Source organism: Styela clava, chromosome 2 (genome assembly GCF_964204865.1).
Source record: "Styela clava chromosome 2, kaStyClav1.hap1.2, whole genome shotgun sequence".
Taxonomy (NCBI): Eukaryota; Metazoa; Chordata; class Ascidiacea; order Stolidobranchia; family Styelidae; genus Styela; species Styela clava.
In genome coordinates, this window is record NC_135251.1 from 13,543,899 (window position 1) to 13,562,975 (window position 19,077).

Sequence of the window (19,077 nt, forward strand, 5' to 3'; positions counted from 1 at the left end):
GATTACTCTAGATCGGTCATTCGTCTTGATTACGACCATGGTAAAAACTAAATACATGCTGTAGTAAGATAATTTTAAAAAGGTCAATTCCCCAACATCCTGATTCAATTGGCTTGCAAAACAGCAGCTCTTCTACAGCTTTTTGTTCATCAAAGTAGGCAAAGCATATTAAATGGTCATCTTGTCTTGGAGTTGCTCAATCAATCACAAATATCATCTGCTATGTCACCAATACGTCGAAATATGTCAGTAGACATAACTATGAGGTTTCTTAGATTCAGAATAACGATAAAGTTGATTCAATTTTAGAGTAAAAAATATTTTTGTTGCAACTGCATGGGGATGCAATGTCGCCGGATGCCATTTAAGCTTATTGGGTAACATGCTTTCACTGGCTAAAATCTTGCTACAAACATTACATTTCGCTTTTTCTTCGCCGTTTAATTGAACGGGAGTGCATCCAAAGTCCTGGTAGCTTTTTTAACTTTTCTTGTTCAGTATTATTTTTACGCTTCTGCAGTGGAATTTAATATTCGTAAGGTGTAACGGGTAAACATAATTTTGCAAAATAAGAAACGTTTCGTATTTACTCAAGATTCGGCTGATGAAAATACTGCCTGACAGGACTATTATCCCTAATTTAGGTAGAACATACCCTTCTTGCCAGCAACACGCAATAATTACAATACCACACACTGCTATAAAGACAATTTAATAAGAACATGTGCAACATCTACAAATACTATCAGACATCAGGTTACAAAAAACGATTTAATAAAACATACTAGCTAAAAGCTTCGAATCTCAAACATGCGAACACAATTAGTATGGAGCTTTCCATTTGGTTAATATGTCAGTGATTGCACCATACATTGAACACTCAAAATTACTAAAATGTGTAGACGTTAAGAGGAATTACAAATCTCCATGAATACATTTTTAAGATGAAAGATACTAAAAGTTTTGATGATAAGTACTGTTTCAACAGATAAACACTGGACTTGACTGTATTATTATACACGGGCTTTTGAATTACTTCAGAGGTGGCTACAGGATTAAACGACCTTCCATTGCATAATACCACAATCCTGACCTCCAGTGGACAAGAGAGTGCTGTCATCCCCTAGAAACCTCACGCAAGTCACATGACTGCTGTGTCCAGAATGCTTCGAGCTGGGAGCCTGAATGAAAACACCATAATAAGAGAGCATTAAAGACCGCTAGCTCGCTAAAAATGCAAACACGGAACTGCCCATTGTGCGTAATTTTTAATTTTGATGACCTTATTGCGCAAAAGTGAGAAACGAACCCATAATGCCCATAACATTTTTGAAATAAGTAAAAGTAATTGCTTCCTAGCGACAACGTTTATCTTTAACCACTGAAAGTTTCAAAGTAATTTGTCCGGTAGTTAAAGAGTAAAGCGTTTTTTTCACAACAACAACAACAACAAGAAGAAGAATGTTAACAACAAAAAAATGATCCATAGGCCCACTTGGTGTCCGATAATGACAACATGAAAATACCTTTAGAAATAAATGAATTGTAATTAATAAATCACATACCCTTGGTTTATTACATGGATATTTGTAAAGATGAACTTTTCCAAAATCATCACCAGATGCCAAGTAAGCTGTATCATGTGATCTGCAAACAGCATTTACATCTGTACCATCAGCACCTTCTGGCCATACACCTGCATCAAAAACATATAATCATCTTGCTGGTGCAATATAGCATGAAACGCACATCATATGCTAAGGTCAGGCCTTCCAATCGTGCTTGATTTATAGAAATATTACGTTATTTTACGAATATTCATTGCGGTAGTTATTTAGCATTATTGTGAGAACCCCCCTAGTATTTGTACCAGGTTAGGGTTAGGCCATAATTTTATCCAGATTTAGTTCTATTACAAGTCTGTCTGTCTTACTGTGTTAGCCAAGTGAATATACCCTCCGCCCATAAGTTTCAGTCCCTTTACACAACTTGATGTAAAGTGAGCGAGCAAAATTAGTTACCTCCATATTTGTACACAGACATCTGGAGCGCCCTACTGTGATATATGTTAGTGGACAGTGGACACATTGTATTGGACAATCATGTAAATGTACAATCCTTACCGAAAGCATTGAATCCCAGAGTGCATGTACTAGTTGCCCATTCTACATCTCTGGTTGAGGAGGCAGATGCAATTTGCTTGCATGTACGAGCATCCCCTTATGAAAAAAATACGAAAATTTTCTCAGAGTTGAGTATTACAATGAATAAAAAGACTGAAGCAAACAAGCCTGTTTGTGGTGTTGGGAGGCTAGAATCACTATTTATTAAAGACTTGGACTCGTCATGAACTGACCAGTGAAACTTAACTTGAATGTCTTGTCCCATACTTGCCATGAAAGTCTATCACGTGTGGTGCTTGATTCATTCAAAGTTTATCTTTATAGAGGTAGGTGGAGGGCCATGCAGGACTGGGCTTTATATTGCTTGACGGTGTCCCGGTCAGGCGCAGTTTACTTATATTTCCCACCTCTTAGCGTTTTCAATTAAGCTACTATTTGTGGAATAAACTCAAACTAAAATGGCAAGTTCTCATAGCATTATGATAAAGACATACGAGTAGTAGGAATACAACCAGTAATATTATAAAAAGACAAATGTCTGCGAGGTCTTTCAAGGGACTTAACTCAGTGTTTGAATAGACTTCGAATTGTGGCAATTTTGCAGCTGTACATCAATAAAAAGGATTACCCACTAAGCTGGTAGGTAACTTTTCAACAACTGTTAATGAGTTGAAAAAACTACAACAACCGTTACTTACAATATAAAACTTCATAATCGCCGGAATTTGACTGCAACATGGTGCTATTACTTGACCAATCTACATGTGTTATGTAACTACTGTGTCCGACACACTTTCCTTGTTTTTGATATTTCCTGCCATTTTCACTGACAGCATAAATGTAGATGTTGTTATCATGTGATCCAATGGCAATGAAGTTTCCATCTGAAAAATATATTCACAGATATAAGTATTATATTAGAAAGTACAGTGCAAATAAACAGGAGTGCAAACTTAGATGCAAATGTATGAGAGTGCTGGGTGCAAATGTAAATAGGGGGAAATACTTGTGGGTGCAAACGTTCAGGGCGCAAATGTACATGGGTGTAGTGTTCGCAAATGTAATCTATAAGCAAAAGCAAATGTCCGCAGGTGCATAATTTTGCAGTACTAATGCATGGGTGAGAATATCAGTAGGTGCAAAAGTATGCAGGTCCAAATGCCCCGAGTGCAGTTTACGGGCAAAAATGTATGTGAGGGCAAATGTGCTGTAACCCCTATAAACATATAAATACATTTTTAAAGTTGAAACCCTATTGGGCATCTCCTACCTGGCGAGTAAGTAATAACATCATGTTGTTCATTTCCATCAGTATGCACAGTAACAAGTTCAGATGTTTCAGAGTCTAGAACCAGCCATCGACCGGTTGTCATAGCTACAGCAACCACAGCTCCTTCATCACACGGGAAGAAGTCAGCAGATTGAATTTGGTCGTCCATTTCCTGTAAAATAGATTATTTACAAAGAATGTCATAGAACATAAAAAAACAAGGATAGCTGTTCTAACATTTGTCGCCTCCACTGAAAATTTCAAAGCAATTGGTTCAGTAGCTGAAGAGAAAAGCGATTTTCCACAACAAGGATAACACAACCAACAACACAATAACAAAGCAATACATGAGTCCACTTCATTTCCAACAAGCTTGTCTAGTAACCTTAGTTTTTCCTTTATTTGGTAATTCCACTAAGCTTACCTTTGTCCAAATAGGTTTATGAGTGTCAGCATCCCAAAGTGTGAGATTGCGATCATATGCACCAGTTATAAAATGTTGTTTGTTGGGGTGAGCAGCAAGACCCCACAATTCTTCAACATGACCCTGAAAGTAATATTTATTATGATTTTCTTGAAGAGAACTGGCCCAGAACTTGCTAGAAATTTTTGGAAAAAACTTTCGACATGAAAATTTCTCTGGCTAGGCTAAAGCGAATACTGATAGTAAACAATGGAACAAGTAGGGTTAGGGCCATAAATATCCTCATCTCGATTCCAGGACTAGTCTAATATACTCCCGGGATTCCAAGAAGGTACCTATAAACGTTGGGGAGATGAGATTTTGAATGAATTATTTTATTACCAAGCAGTTTTACAATAGAAGATGGCTGTTTGTTTACAATGGTATGTCAGTCTCACATATAATCAGTTTTCAGGTCAGGTAAGACTGCTGAAAACATTTCTTGGTGGAACAAGTTGTGAATGAATTATTTTATTACCAAGCAGTTTTACAATAGAAGATGGCTGTTTGTTTACAATGGTATGTCAGTCTCACATATAATCAGTTTTCAGGTCAGGTAAGACTGCTGAAAACATTTCTTGGTGGAACAAGTTGTGAATGAATTATTTTATTACCAAGCAGTTTTACAATAGAAGATGGCTGTTTGTTTACAATGGTATGTCAGTCTCACATATAATCAGTTTTCAGGTCAGGTAAGACTGCTGAAAACATTTCTTGGTGGGACAAGTTGTGAAAATTCAGAAGAATAGTCTTTACAAAAAATTTCAATGGAAAAGGAATATTAATAATCCTAATTTTTTTTAAGACAACTTTCTCAAAGCAAGACAACACGCACATTAAAGTAGAGGAGAATAACCGACCCAAGTAGGGTAATACAATTCCCATCCTAAATTCTACTTTATCTCATCTCAATCCGAAAATTAGTTTAATAGTTGTGAAAATTCTTATTGAAATTGTTTTAATGATGAATACCTTGACAACAGTATCGAAACCTGATTGTAGACTGCCGTACAATATCGAATTTTTCTTAGTTCCAACTAGTAAAGAATCACCGGTACCATACGATATGGTTCGTATTCCTCCTCCATTCAGATTAGGAAGCTTGAAAAAGAAAAGGATAATCAACAAACAAATGCACACAGATCACTTTCAAAAGGTAATCCATATAAAATTAAGGGTCACAGGCCTCAGCCATCTTAGAGAGCCACAATGTGATTGAGAGCTCTTGGAAAGGGGCCACAGATAATAAAGTTTAAAAAACAGTTTAATCCTAGAGGTCAGGCAAAATATTAAAGAAATGTTAGTTTGCAGCAAGACTTTTAAACCACTCTGAATAGTCATTTATATCCTTGCTACAGCATCTCTGCATTAGACTCATACGATACCACCATTACAAACAATATAGGAAAAATAGGTACGGTAAGCTTGATAGTTACACAGACATATATTAGGATCAAAATGTACACATACCTGAACTTCATTTGTTTTATTGAAATCAGCATCCCACATTACAATTCTTCCATCTTTTCCACCAGTAACAAATACTCCATCTCGTAACATGCAAATTGAAAACACAGCTCCTTCATGAGCACCCTGTTGTATAAGATATGGGTAAGAAAAATAAGTCAAAAATTAATGATAGTATTGGTCAATTCACAGATTTCAACCAAATACAAATCATGCGATCATTTCGATTGCTGCTAATTCACTTATATGTAAATATACTAACAGTGATAAACTTTGAAATGCGTTTGGAAGTTCCCTGAGCCCAAACTTGAAGATTTCCATTGGAATCACCAGATATAACAACACCAGAACTTGTGAATGCAAGACAGTGAATGATCTTTGGCTTGTCGTGTTTCTAAAAAAATATTGGAGAAAATGGTTTAGAGAGTTATTGGAAAGGTTAAATAGATTAAAAATTTACAGAATCACTGTATTAAATTCAGGATTTATGATAGGTGCTATAGTCAAGTCAAGTTTATTTTTTCCAACCAGTAAATATAAAAATAAAAAAATGAACACATAAAATACAAAAAAAAAATGAAAATTACACTTTTACTGGGGAAGGGAAGTCACAGGTAACTAATAAATTCAGTTAAGTAACTAGCTGAGGTAAAACGATTCTTCAAAATATCAAACATATTATATTCATTGTCATTATTGTATTATGTCTGCCCAAACTAGTACAGGGGTTGTCCCCACCAAAAGGACCAGCAGCAGCAGCCCTCTGGGATCATGAGCAAAAACCTTCACTCTGTGCCTTTCGTGATGGCTACATACATTAATTTAAAATAAATTCAGTGATTATTTCTTTGCGCTCTATGATGTTTTTAATATTAAATTAAAGACTGATGGAAATGTGTTAAAAGTGAAACTAGGCATTTTATAGAAGAGTTAAGGGGCCATAAATATTGAGTCTTTGGAAACAGGCCACTGATCATGAAACCACTGGACAAGAATCTTATTATATCTTTTGAAACAAAAAACACCAATTTCATAAAATAAGTTGACAATACTGCAGTATCATTGAATTCAGAAAAATCAAAATAAAAGGATGTTATAAAGTCAAAAATTCACCTCATATAATCCCTGCTTCTTGACTAGTTGTCCATCTTCTAATTTCCAAAATAAAACATGACTTTTTCCACAAGTTACAATCTGTATTTCTTCTGAATGTGGATTAAACTCACAAGTAACTACAGGATCTTTAGATGACTGTAATTGACAAAAGAAAATTATGGATTTCTTCATTTTCATATGAAATTTTAATCTCTAATTCGTAAAAATTCATGAATTTCTATTAAAAGGATTCATACCTAATATTGCAGGATGCACTATTTTTTTTTTGGTTAATTTAGATTCTATCATTAAATACCAACTCATGTTTTAGTATATACTCACAGAAGTTCACAGAACGATAAAATTGCAGTAAAAAAGAAAAATAGTATTGAAATTCGTGAATGCAAAACAGAACCTACCTTGCTCTCAGCAAGTTTTGCTTCCTTTTCCCAATCCCACACAGTAAGTACATGATCATTCGATTCATCTATTGCACAAAGATAAGTTCCACCATCCTAGAAAAACATGTTCAAAGCAAAAATTAAAGCGATTTTGTTAGACTAGAGCAATATTCACTTCCACAAGTAGATCAACATCATACAACACAATACCAATAAACCAATTCAATCCTTTGGGATATAATTATGAGAAATAGGATAGTTGACTTCTCGCCGTTGTAGGGTGGTTCCAATAACTACTGGTTGGTTGCGCCTTCCTTGACCATCCAGAAGAAATCACACCTGTGCGCTTCCCACGAGGGAAGATGTATGGGACAGTTTTAGGTAAAATAAAAAGGGATGCTAGTAACGGAGATTTGCAACGGCAAGTATAAAATGAATTTCGCTGAGTCCATAGTTGAATATATATTTGCAATTTGAATGATATAAGTATTTTATACTCACAATTTTGGAGAAGCTGACGCAAGCAACCGATCGATCAAAAATTCCAAGACCAATAACATGAAGAGTGTTGAGACTGACTGCATCCCACACTCGAATGTGAGGTTGCCTAGGCTAGGTTGACAAAAATAAATCATAATCAATATATAAAATAGTAGGAAAGGTAAATTAGAAATTATAATTATTTTCTGTGCGACACATTTTGCTATGAACAAAACCCTGCATAAGCAGCACTTTCAGTAGTGTCAAATTGTTCTAATCATCTTAGAAGATTTAAAAAAGCAGGCAAAGTTTAGTATATTGTTTTTAACTTGAGCATTTTGACAGAACAAAATCAATATAGATATTCATTGAACCATAACATAGTTTTCTGCCGCCTAACTTGTCTTGTTTTCTGCCAGATTCAACAAAGTGGCAATTGTTGGTATGAGTATTATTTCATGCAATAAGTAATATACAACAGTTCAGCTAGATTATTACTCGTATTTACCAGCAAGATTTTCATTAAAACAAATCAGAAATTTAATATGATATTAACGAGTTATTCACATAAAATTCATGGCATTTCAACTACAAGAAGAGCATTCTGTACTGTTAGTAAATTTCACGAATGCACCAATGGGTTAACACATAAAACATGATGATTGATGAAAATATCTAAGATGAAGACAATAATATAAATCGTTATTTAAATAAAACACATGCTACGATTGCAAAGTTTTATAATAAGGTATTTGTTAATAAATATGTAACTTTACAATGAGATGTGAATTCACAATCAAGAGTACTACAATCACTCCAACAAAATATACCTTCGAACATAAATTTCGCCCTCTGAACTCCTATAGTGCGCAACGAATCAAAAATTGCAAAAATATATGCAATTAAGAATAAATAATTTGTTAAAAGGAATTTCGCCATAGGGACGTTTGTTAAAAAGCAATATTTCTCTATCGTAACAGAGAGGACCATGGTGAATTGCTAATTCGCCTAAAAGTATCAGCTGCCTTATGAATTCAGCAGAGCAAGGCTGTGGAGCCTGGGAAAACTTTGTCTTCAGATCAAGAAGAATTTTAACTTTGACTCCCGACTCGCAATCCGAACTCTTGAGAAAATCAAATTTTGATAACGAAAATTTATGTGTATGCAAGTGTTTTTAAAAGACGGCTAAGAACGCATAGTGAACTTGATGTCTTTTGAGTTTTCACAAAAATAGTGACTTCTTATATCACCATTGAAGTCTGAAATTTATACTTATAAGAAATTCTTGACCAAATTTGAACAGAATCCCAATTTTGTGCACTTGGGCAGTTTCAAATATTCGCCTTTACCATGTGACAGTCATAAACTCGTATAAAATGAGAATAAAACAAACGTAATAAAGAAAAATGATAATCAGGAAAATATTAAAATAGGAATTAATATAATCAAAATAAACCTTGAAATTAATAACAAAGTAATTAAAAATTTGAAAATTAGAGATAGTGTTGTACATTGCCACATCATTCCAAATGAGGTTTTCAAATTAGACTTCTTCAAATATAATAAAATACTTTATGTACTTACTCTCCCATCCAGTTCCAATCCAGCCACTTGACCTGTGGCAATTTTTAATTTGTCTGGATGAATTGCTAGACTGAAAAAACAAATCAATACAGATTTAATACGTGAGAACAGTGTAATCAAGAGGATAACCGAGATCAAGTGGATTGAATCAATTATTCAATTTTATTGATTTTAGAAATTGGATTTTGCAGTCGCCCGGTTTTTGATAATGAATATTTTCTATATGCATGGTACATGATATTTGCCTATACTTCAATGTGAGTAAAAAACATGCAATATTATTTATCTATGTTCTCCTTGAAAAGTGATGCAGTGATTTACAGTAACGATACATCAGTGAAAATTGAATCAAATAGATTTGTGAATTTAGTGGAAAAAAACTTGATATGAAATTTTGTGATACAGTAACATGCTCGTACAATTGAAAGAATGGAATGAAAAATTGAAAAATATAACAATCTTGAATGTGGACTTCCATATAATCAGAGTGAACTATAGTTAGAAATTAGTTCGTTAGTAAATATTAAATGTGGAGTGATCTATTTTTGACAGAGAAGATTAAAAATCATCAAGCTGATAATCTATTCATTCTAATTCAATCGAGCATTATCATTTTTATATTAGAGTAACCCTGACTTGCTCATAGCCTAGTCCAAAAATGATAAAAGTCCAATAGCGCTGTATGAATTTCTGGAACAAATTTTCCACTTTGTATAACTTACTTTATTCTGAATGAAAAAGCAGTATAGAGTTTATATTAGTAGTTAAAAATGAATGACAGTAAAATAATAAAAGACAAAACATACATATAAATATTCCTTACCATTTAACGTCATCATTATGACCGAGATAATGTCTTTGCGATCCTTCTTTAGGATCATACAAAATAACAACAGCAGCAATGAAATAAACCATCTCTCCAGTAGGTAAGATGTAAAGATTCGACCTGGAAAATAATTTTCAATAATTAATGTAGTTTGAGTAAGGATGAACTTGAATAAAATCAGGAGTTCCCAATCTTTTCAATCTCACGATTTACTTTTACTTTTCAGTACAAATACGAATGTATCACACATCTTGAGACATGGGTAAAAATGGCAATATTAGCGCTCATGACAATGAGAAGTTGTATAAAATATGTAAATTTAATCAAAGCTATACATGAGCTTGCTTTCATGCATAAATCAAAATAGGGTTACATTATTTTATTCTATGCCAAGTTATAACTACAGCAGTTGGAAAGGATGTAACTAAGATATAACTATGAAAGAAGTGTTCAAACAAAACGCCTATGCCCAGAAAAACATCTTTGAATTTAGAATTCCTATGTGATGAACAGAAGTCACGGCTATCAAACAATATCAATTGAGCATGTAGTAGAAGCTACGCAAGTTGCAAATGGTAATGGGATGTCCTAGACCTAGACTAATCGACAGTATCAGAATATTTTATAAAAAAAAATCATGTTGGGCATTAGATAACTGACGGACAAAAAAAAAAGAGATTTAATTAACTTCTGGTAATATAAAACAGAAAACCAAATTAAAAGTATGCTTTATTTTTTTGATAAAATTATTCAATATTTGATATTTGAAAATAGCATTTGTTCATATTGAATGTAGTATATAGTATTAGGTTTGGGCCATCTCTTGGTGACAGTACTACGAACAATTATTAATGTGAGTGAAACATATCCTTTTTCACAAACAGGATGTCATGCTAATAATAACATCAAGTGAGCATGTCCTAACATAACCTAACTTAATTGCGACAGTAAAATAATCTTATACGATAACCATCCAAATTCTAAATGGATGGTTTTTAAGTGCAGAACTATTAGGTCATATGTGTTTTTGACATTAATAAATTGACGGAAAGATGAAAAAAAAATTACCTGCAATCTTTTCCTCTATATCCATAACTGTGTTTGCATGTACATATTTCAGTTAAAGAATATCATATTTTGAAAATAATATTTATGATAGAAAAAAATATACAACAACTCTCAATGAAAGACGTGTTATAGCATTGCATAACAAATAATGATTTTTGATATACTGTATTTAGTAGTGTGAATATGCATTAAAATTAATCATTTTAAACAAAAGATACACCCAATCGAGCTTGAGCTTTTTATCAGGTGCTTCGAGTGGTTTTGAGATATCATATGACTCCTTGAGTGCTGACTGACAATACAACACCACTGGCCTTCCTTTGAGATGCATACGTACATTGCCCTCTTCAGAATTATAAGTAGCTTCCTTGAAGTGGCTGAAATAAGAAAAAAATTACATTTAGATTGTGAGAATTACATCTCAATTTCAAACACTTTCAACTACTTCGTAATGAGTGATTGTGAAAGCAATAGAACTAATAAAAAAGTCCAATTTAGACAGTACTACAAAAAATATTTTAATTAGTTTGGATTGCTGAGGGCTCTCATTCAACATCATATTTAAGATATCTACATGAATTAATGGGAAATTTTTTGTATTGCATTTAAATTATATTAAACAAGAGAGTAATGTTCAATTATACGGTTATGAAGACCGCTCACTAGTATAGGTACGGCATAGCCAGAGAAAAGGTTTGTAAGACAAATAATATGGGAGTAGGTAATTAATAAAAAAGAGCGATCCCATTTAATTAAAATAAATGGGCAAACAGCATAGCATAAATTTAAAAAATAGACCCGTATAAATTCCTCTAATCTTGAAATAAAAAAATATTTTCTACTTTCTAATTCTAAAAGACAACATTCACCCTAACAATACCAAGAACTTAGCATCCATTAGCGAATATAATTGTCCACTTCGGGCCCTTATACCATATATACAAGATAAATATTCCTAATGACATCCATCATATATTATATTATTAACATTATCAATTTACAAATCTGAACCAATCAAACTTTGCCTTTAAAAGAGGACTAAAAATGATAAAACCTTGGAGTCCCTGGCCGTGATCTCGGTTTTGTTGAAGTTTTAGAGTTAAATCTTTTTCCATCTTTAGAGAAAAGTTGCTCAGTAGATCCAGCCTTTCTGTGTAATCAAAAAAATGAAAATACATAAAAAGTACTTACGATTTTGCCCTGGGATTTCTGGATCTACCTTTCAACGGTTTGCTTTTGGTAACACGAGACATCTTTTCAAATTTTTTAAAATTATTGAAACTAAATCAACGCAGGGTAAACAACTATATACAGTTGCAATTTCACTTTGCAAGTAGTCTGTTCTACGACAGAAAAAGCCAACAGACTAATTGATAATGTGTCAAGCCGCAATCAATATATCACGATATACCTCACACACACAAGGAAAAAAGCACGAGATCAGTAAATGGCAGTCCAGTGCAGCCTATAAATATTAATGATTAACATCGACCGGTATCTAGAAAAATGGGTTAGGCACGGATCATACAAGACCAAGTATGAACATATTCATGATTTGACTTCATCAGCATACCATGCTTGATCATAACTGTATAATTTCAGACCAAATTTAATTTTGCATTGTACTAAGGTCAGCCTGACATACATTATTCATTATGATTTAGCTAAATAAGAGCTGTCCAGTGGTTTAGGTTGAATTGATCATGCAAATGAAAATCAATGCAATGGATCAAGCATTGCAATTCTCAATGGAACAGTTGGTTCAGCCATAGATAATGAAATTATGGAGCGCTCATGAAATATAATTAAGTGCAGGAAACAAATTTTTGACTGGATTGGGGTAGTTCCAGACTTCCAGTGATGAAGTTTTTATTTTTAAAAACAGAAATGGACATTCTAATGCTTAGGTCGAGACTAGATTCGCAACAATTTTGAAATTTCATACAGTGTGGTAATATTTCAAATTTTGTAATGATTCAAATTCCAATTTTTGACTGATATTTATATCAATTTTTGACTGGATTGAGCTAGTGCCCGTAATGAAGTATTTATTTTAAAACACAAATACCGGTAGTCATTGCTGAATTATATTTAGGTCAATACAAAGTTCAGAACAAATCAGAAATATATAGTGTAGTAATATTTTAAAATTTGTAATAATTCAAATTCAAAATTTTGGTTGGTATATTTATATTGACAGAATTGAATATATGGCATGTAATGTTTTTATGGACATTTGCACAAAGGGCGGGTTACAAGCCTTTGACATATGAAGATGATATTGATACAAGAAACCACATGCTAAGAAGGGGTAAATAGTAGTAATAATTTCTTTATACATTCTATACGTCTTTCAGTCCAAGTAAGGCTCTGTACAAAAGTTACTACAGGAGCTGTTATGCATATTTTTAGCATTTATTGTATAATTATTTTTCTGTACATTTCAGAAAAGGGCAAGTCAACAGGTGGTCAAATAATCCACAATTCCTCATTTAATAATATATATATAGCCAATAAATCGAGAATATACTGTGCGACAAAGTCATTATAATTGCGCACTCTGTGACAGTTCTTCTTTTGCATAAGTCATGAAGATCGCCGTATCGGTAAAGATTGCACCCGTACTACTTTGTTTTGACTTTTGCGTCCATATATTTGAAAGGTCAAGAGGCCGTTGAGATGCGAGGTTCGGGTGACGTCATCTCACTCGACAGCTGCTCGGGAGCGCCGAATTTCTGTTCGAGTACCACAGCATTTTTGGTCGACTACAGAATTGTTGGAGTGTCTACTCCCGAGATATCACTGTACTATAAAACAAATGCAAAATCAAATACCTCATATCTCCTGTAGCTCCATTTAACTTATAGTCAGGTGAGGCAGGTCCGGGAATGTTTCTGAATGGCGATGAGTTCGATCTACGTCGTGCACTGGGTGAAGGTGGAGGTGGGTTAGAACGAGTACGAGGAGATGGTGTTGAGTCTACAGCAGGTCGAGATGGCAGCGGAGTAAACTGACCTGTAAATGAACAGATACGAGGCGTTCTGATGAACTTCTGTCTGAATAGACTCGACATGTGAAGAATTGAATTACATTTGAGCAATGTGTGCAAATGTAAGGAAGACTTGAGTGATTGACTTGAGTCAAGGCTTGAGTCATCATTTGTCATACACTCGAGTTATTTTACAGGGATGTCAGACTTGTCATCAACTAACCAGCAGTGAGAATTAACTCAGTAATGAACTCGACTTGGGGGATTCGATACTCAGATGACCGATGCCAAGACTTGATTTAAAACTTAGGGTTTATTAGGGAGTTCTACTCAACACTAAATAGTGTGAACTACATTGTGTTATGACTGCAAACAAAAACTGACAATTAGGAGTCAAATAGGTATGCTAAAGAAATTAGTCAAAGCAATAAAAATTACTATTTCGCATCCTATCTTAGACTTCTCAAACCAAATATGTGAAGCCTACCTTTGAGAGCAACAGGTTTTCTGACAAATGTGTTATTTTTGTGTTGCATAGAATTTTCAGTTTCTGCAAGACGTCTCAACATATCGGCCATTGATGATTTGAGCAATGTAATTTCATCTTCTTGCATTTCAACTCTCTGCTCCAAAGCTCGCAATCTATCTTCAGTTCCATCTAAATATTTTATGCATTGTTATAAAATGGATGAACAAATGGGTTATTAAATATAATGACCAATAGAAATGAGCAGAAAAAATCAGTTATTATTTATTTTTAATAAACAAACAAATTTTCTGCTACTTTGCTACTAAATATATATACCTTGTTTTGCACAAAAGATATCAGTTCATATGAGTTCATATGAAAAAAAAAATCAGAAAATGGTATATTCAATTATTTTTATTTTATTGTGCAACACAAATAGTGTCAAGAATAACTTTCTGTTCATCATGAGATGGTATTGTACCAGAATTTCAGCATTTAAATAATGAAATAATTTAAATACCGCTCCAATATAAATTTTCAAATATAGGCCCCAAAAGTACCGTTCTGAACAATTGCTCCAATGCTAAGCATTGCAATTTTGAACAGAGTAAAGCCTTAGCAGGGAATAAAGGTAGCCATTATTTTTTGCAGTTTTTATGATCGATGTGTTATATTCGTATTGGTATAAACTTTCCCTAAACTTTTTCTATACTATGAACGTCTGCAGCTTCGTGTTTTCATTCCAAATATACTGTGCTCTGAAAAAAAATACAGTAAATACACAATAATAAGGCATACAAATGATACATTGCCTCTGATCATTCAGAATCATCACCGATAAAAACAAATCTTACTTTTAGTCGGACTGCTTCCAATCGATATAAATTTCTCTGCCATGTTTCATAAGAAAAACTCAGATAATTACAGAATATGTGTATTCAATTACACTGATTCTAAACCATACAAATAGAACCTCAAAACAAAAAAATTATATAAAAAACACTATAACACATTCTCATATCTCCTTCTAAAATGTACAATATACTAAGTTTGTTGCTACTAAATGTGTAACCAAACAGCAGCTGCTTTGAAAAGTGAATACTCCGTCAGCTTACTATAACGTATAATATATCATCTGACAATCGTTTTCATGAATCCCTTAGGGAAAAAAGAATACCAAGCAGCTCAAAGCATAATAGCATAGTTAACAAAAGAGTCTGCAAACAAAGACCAGTAATATTCTATCAATGACTGTTAGCTTTAGTTACAATACAAATACGACACTGTAACCAGACTTTTTTGAAAACCAATAAGGAAACAATGTTTCCTGTTATTGAAAATACGTCATGCACACGACGGCTGCATGATAGAAGCATGGATGATTTGTAGGTTGGAATCTCGTCAAATACTTGATTCAAAAATGAATGCAGACCAAAAATAGGAAATGATATCAGGTATTTGGGTACTTAATTGCACAGTCCAGATAAAGGGTGTAAAGGTGTCAACATTTAGAACAGGTCCAGTAGTGAAACATGAAAAAAAAACAGTACTTTTATAAGCGAAAAGGTTGTACAGGGTAGCTGCAATATGCTGAAATTTCATATTTATTCCTGAGAATAGGAGAACAGATAAGATGGCTGAAAGAAAAAAGTCAAAGATGAGACAAAAATATATTTTGAATCAGAATTAGATAATTGGAATGAAAGAAATTTTCCCAAGAGCATTTGCTCAAAGAAAGGTCACAAGCACTCACTCAGAAGAAAAATATTGTCATTTCTGAGCAAGCTTGTGGTGGGCAACCACTAAAATGTCAAGAGCTGCTGAAACTGCATAGAATCATGGTGGCATAATACAGTCCAGTGATTTACAAAAGATTAGAAGCATTTCAAGTAAACACAATCAAGAAACAGTAATGAGATAGTGAATTCAAAATTGCATTCAACTTCTTGTGTGTAATATTCAACATGTTGGTCCAACCATGGCTTACACATAGTACATGTAATAAAAAACCATCAGACAATAGATTGAGGAAGCCGTAGCAAGTCAATAACATCAGGTCTATGTAAACATACCATTACACGTAGTGTCTGTGTTTTACAATCGTAGGAAATAAACGTCACATACAAATCATCAGTTGCATATACTACAGAATTTCTATTACATCTCGACCATGCTTGATAATATGAATTTGGGGTGCTACCATAGCAACGAGTCAACCACCATATGCTGCCTAAATGCATCGGTTTTACTTGTTTCCTGGAATGGCAGAATGGCTCTTTAATCATTGAAACGTTGATAGTGTACACAAAATGGTTGTAAAAAATGGTTGTAAAAAATGCTTGAGATAGGCTTGGCTATTGCGCCCCGAAACTGCCAAACATAGTTGGCTTCAGTTTTTTATTTTAAGCGAGAGATATACCTCCCGCTAGTACTATAGTGTGAAATCTACCTTGCAGCTAGGTAGCATGAAAAAATCCTCATAACATCATTTTAGTATGAAAGCCTAAATAAGGATCTATTATAAAATAAAGATTAAAAACAAATGACTGATTGAACAAACCTTCAAATAGATTGAATTGGTGATTTGATCCATTCATCATCCTCAAACAATCCTGCAACCATATAAAACTGCAGCCGATAGGTAATTCAGGCACAATTATGCTATCAAGCCGTTGGGTCTCCAAGTTCAGAAGTTGATGTCTTGAAATTGGAGCTGGTTTATTTTGAGGTCATTATTCAGTTTTGGTCCATTTACAGATTCACCGGTAGCTGTATCCAACCTTCACATGCAACTTTACAGTTTCAAGTCTTATTAATATCTTGTGTACTAAAGAATAGGCTAGGTCATTACGATATCACAAAAATCCTAAATCACAACTGTAAAAATTAAATTCAAACGATGTCACTGTTTTTATTCCTCATTTTTCTTAACTAAACTTTTTTTTATAACCCATAGCAAGGGCATGCAACCATTTATAATCGTTGAATCTTCGATTATTAGCGGTAATTATTTAAATAGCAATCATCTCCATATAAGCAATAACCTAGCTTTATAGCAAGAATAAATTCCCATCAAAGAATGTACAATATTCAGATATTAATGTATTGCAAGAACTGCAGAAGTTTATTGTAGAGGTTTCAAAACTTTTTATTGAACACTAACTCTCTGATACTCCGCAGATTCTCCTATCCAACTAGTTTTAGTGATTTTGTCTGCCTACTGAATTTTCTATTGGACAATTTTTTTAATACTGTAATAGGTTAAGGAGATCAAATCATGAATCTATTACCCCATCAATCGTGAAGCTCGAAGGAAGTGCATGCTTGCTTGAAAGACATTTTAACTCTTTTTTTTAAAAAAAGCGAATTTCAAAATATATATTTATGAAGTGACAGCTTCTTGAAAACATCTACTAAACTGTTAAAGGCTTATGATATATACAAATATAGGTACCCAAACAAACTGTGAAGTATGTGTGTTACAATATTAGGAACAATGATCTGGATAGTGGATACTGCAACTGGATAAAATAAAATCCCTAAAGACAGAAATTAACAAATATTTCCGTTTTGCAGGACTTGCCAGGATTCTTCAGCCTTTGATATCTCGAACCGTCGATGACTTACAGCCTTATCACATTAGCCTATAGTGCTATCCCAAAAAAAGTATGCCAGTACCCAGTTACTGCTTTATAATACCGTGTCCGTACACGAACATAATTAATTTAGGAACGTCATAACGCAGTAATACATGCAGAATATATTTTGTCCTAACAGGCACAGAAAGCACTTCAGAAATCTACCGCGCTAAAGAAGTACCACAGAGCTGCGGAACCGTACATACAACCGTATCAAGCTTGGGCGTGCGGTATACTTCACTCCTTGTCATCTGCTACATCCTAACACCAGTAAATCTGCTTTCTTATATTCGTTTTCGTTGTTCGTTTGTCACGACGTCGATAATAATATTGATATGAGGGGCACAAGCGCAAGTTCACATATCGGTACATTAATTCTCCTGAAATTGAATCAATAAATGTGTCTGCTGTGGCTTTTCAGGCATGATTGATTTCTTTCCTTAAAAATAGTCTGAGAGAAAATACATTTGTTGACAGATACTTGGGGCGTGTGAGAGAGGGACGACGGAGACATGATATTTGAACTGAGTACAGACACTGTACCAAACCCTTTACACATATTTGCACTACAGCGCTACGTTATGACTCGATCAAGCCTATGATCGTATTCATCCACAGAGGAGGTCATTCGCATGGCTTGCGAGGCAATTCGCTGGACCAGCGGTCTCCAATTTGCTATGTGCGCCACAAAAACTAACAGAATTGTGTAAAAAAAAATAACCAATACCAACGTGATTAAATATTTTACCTATGGTATTTGTTATAAATTTTTTAATGTTTCTTACTCTATTTAAATGTTGTGTATATGAATCAATAATTTTATCTCTTCATGTCATTTATTTTCTGTTACGTGTATCGCCTGTATTGTTACGAAACTGTTACGTTATAATAGAGCTAGGCACTACTTTCTGCAGTTTCTCGAGCTGCAGTTTTTTTTATCTGCTGGGCCGAGTTTAGCGACCATGAGTGATTTTTTAGTACAGTTTTTTAAAAAAAAAATCAGACAGAGACGAGGAAGAAACGTTGACATTGTCCACAGGCCCACACGCTTACAAACAAAGCATCAAATACACATTAGCGTTTACAAATTTGAGTTTTATTCAAAGGCAGCATTTTATTCAATTTCGTGTAAGTGCGCCTCGAATTTTTTTCCCTGTCAATTTTGAGCAAAGGGCTGTGTACTGCTTTCTGCCTTCGACAACTA

At 33.9% G+C, this 19,077-nt stretch overlaps 1 protein-coding gene across 4 annotated transcripts; it reads right to left on the minus strand.

The window, feature by feature from the left end:
• Window positions 1-693: 693 nt before the first annotated feature.
• Window positions 694-17,118, minus strand: LOC120335642 (echinoderm microtubule-associated protein-like 2). Of its 4 annotated transcripts, none has more exons than XM_039403187.2 (21): window positions 16,796-17,118; window positions 14,254-14,424; window positions 13,612-13,792; window positions 11,832-11,927; window positions 10,996-11,154; window positions 10,778-10,804; window positions 9,707-9,829; window positions 8,884-8,953; window positions 8,130-8,159; window positions 7,321-7,431; window positions 6,838-6,933; window positions 6,437-6,574; window positions 5,586-5,717; window positions 5,327-5,449; window positions 4,829-4,957; window positions 3,818-3,940; window positions 3,394-3,565; window positions 2,822-3,007; window positions 2,124-2,219; window positions 1,566-1,696; window positions 694-1,181 (listed from the first exon to the last, which is right to left on the minus strand). In XM_039403187.2, the coding sequence occupies exons 1-21, from the start codon at window positions 16,833-16,835 to the stop codon at window positions 1,056-1,058; spliced, it is 2,460 nt and encodes an 819-aa protein (XP_039259121.2). In that variant the 5' UTR covers window positions 16,836-17,118; the 3' UTR covers window positions 694-1,055. The 4 variants fall into 4 exon arrangements, with proteins under 4 accessions (XP_039259121.2, XP_039259120.2, XP_039259122.2 ...); XM_039403186.2 differs by lacking the exon at window positions 16,796-17,118 and adding an exon at window positions 15,090-15,237; XM_039403188.2 differs by lacking the exons at window positions 8,130-8,159; window positions 16,796-17,118 and adding an exon at window positions 15,090-15,236.
• Window positions 17,119-19,077: the final 1,959 nt, after the last annotated feature.

Bases quoted from the DNA above. Each gene is read 5' to 3' on its own strand.
- LOC120335642 (XM_039403186.2), bottom strand. From the start codon at position 15,132: ATGGCAGAGAAATTTATATCGATTGGAAGCAGTCCGACTAAAA. The intron at 10,805-10,995 runs GTATCTTTTGTT...ATGCAAACACAG, and splicing joins AAGCTCAAGCTCGATTGGGT to TTATGGATATAGAGGAAAAG. The intron at 1,697-2,123 runs GTAAGGATTGTA...TTTTTGATGCAG, and splicing joins TCTGGGATTCAATGCTTTCG to GTGTATGGCCAGAAGGTGCT.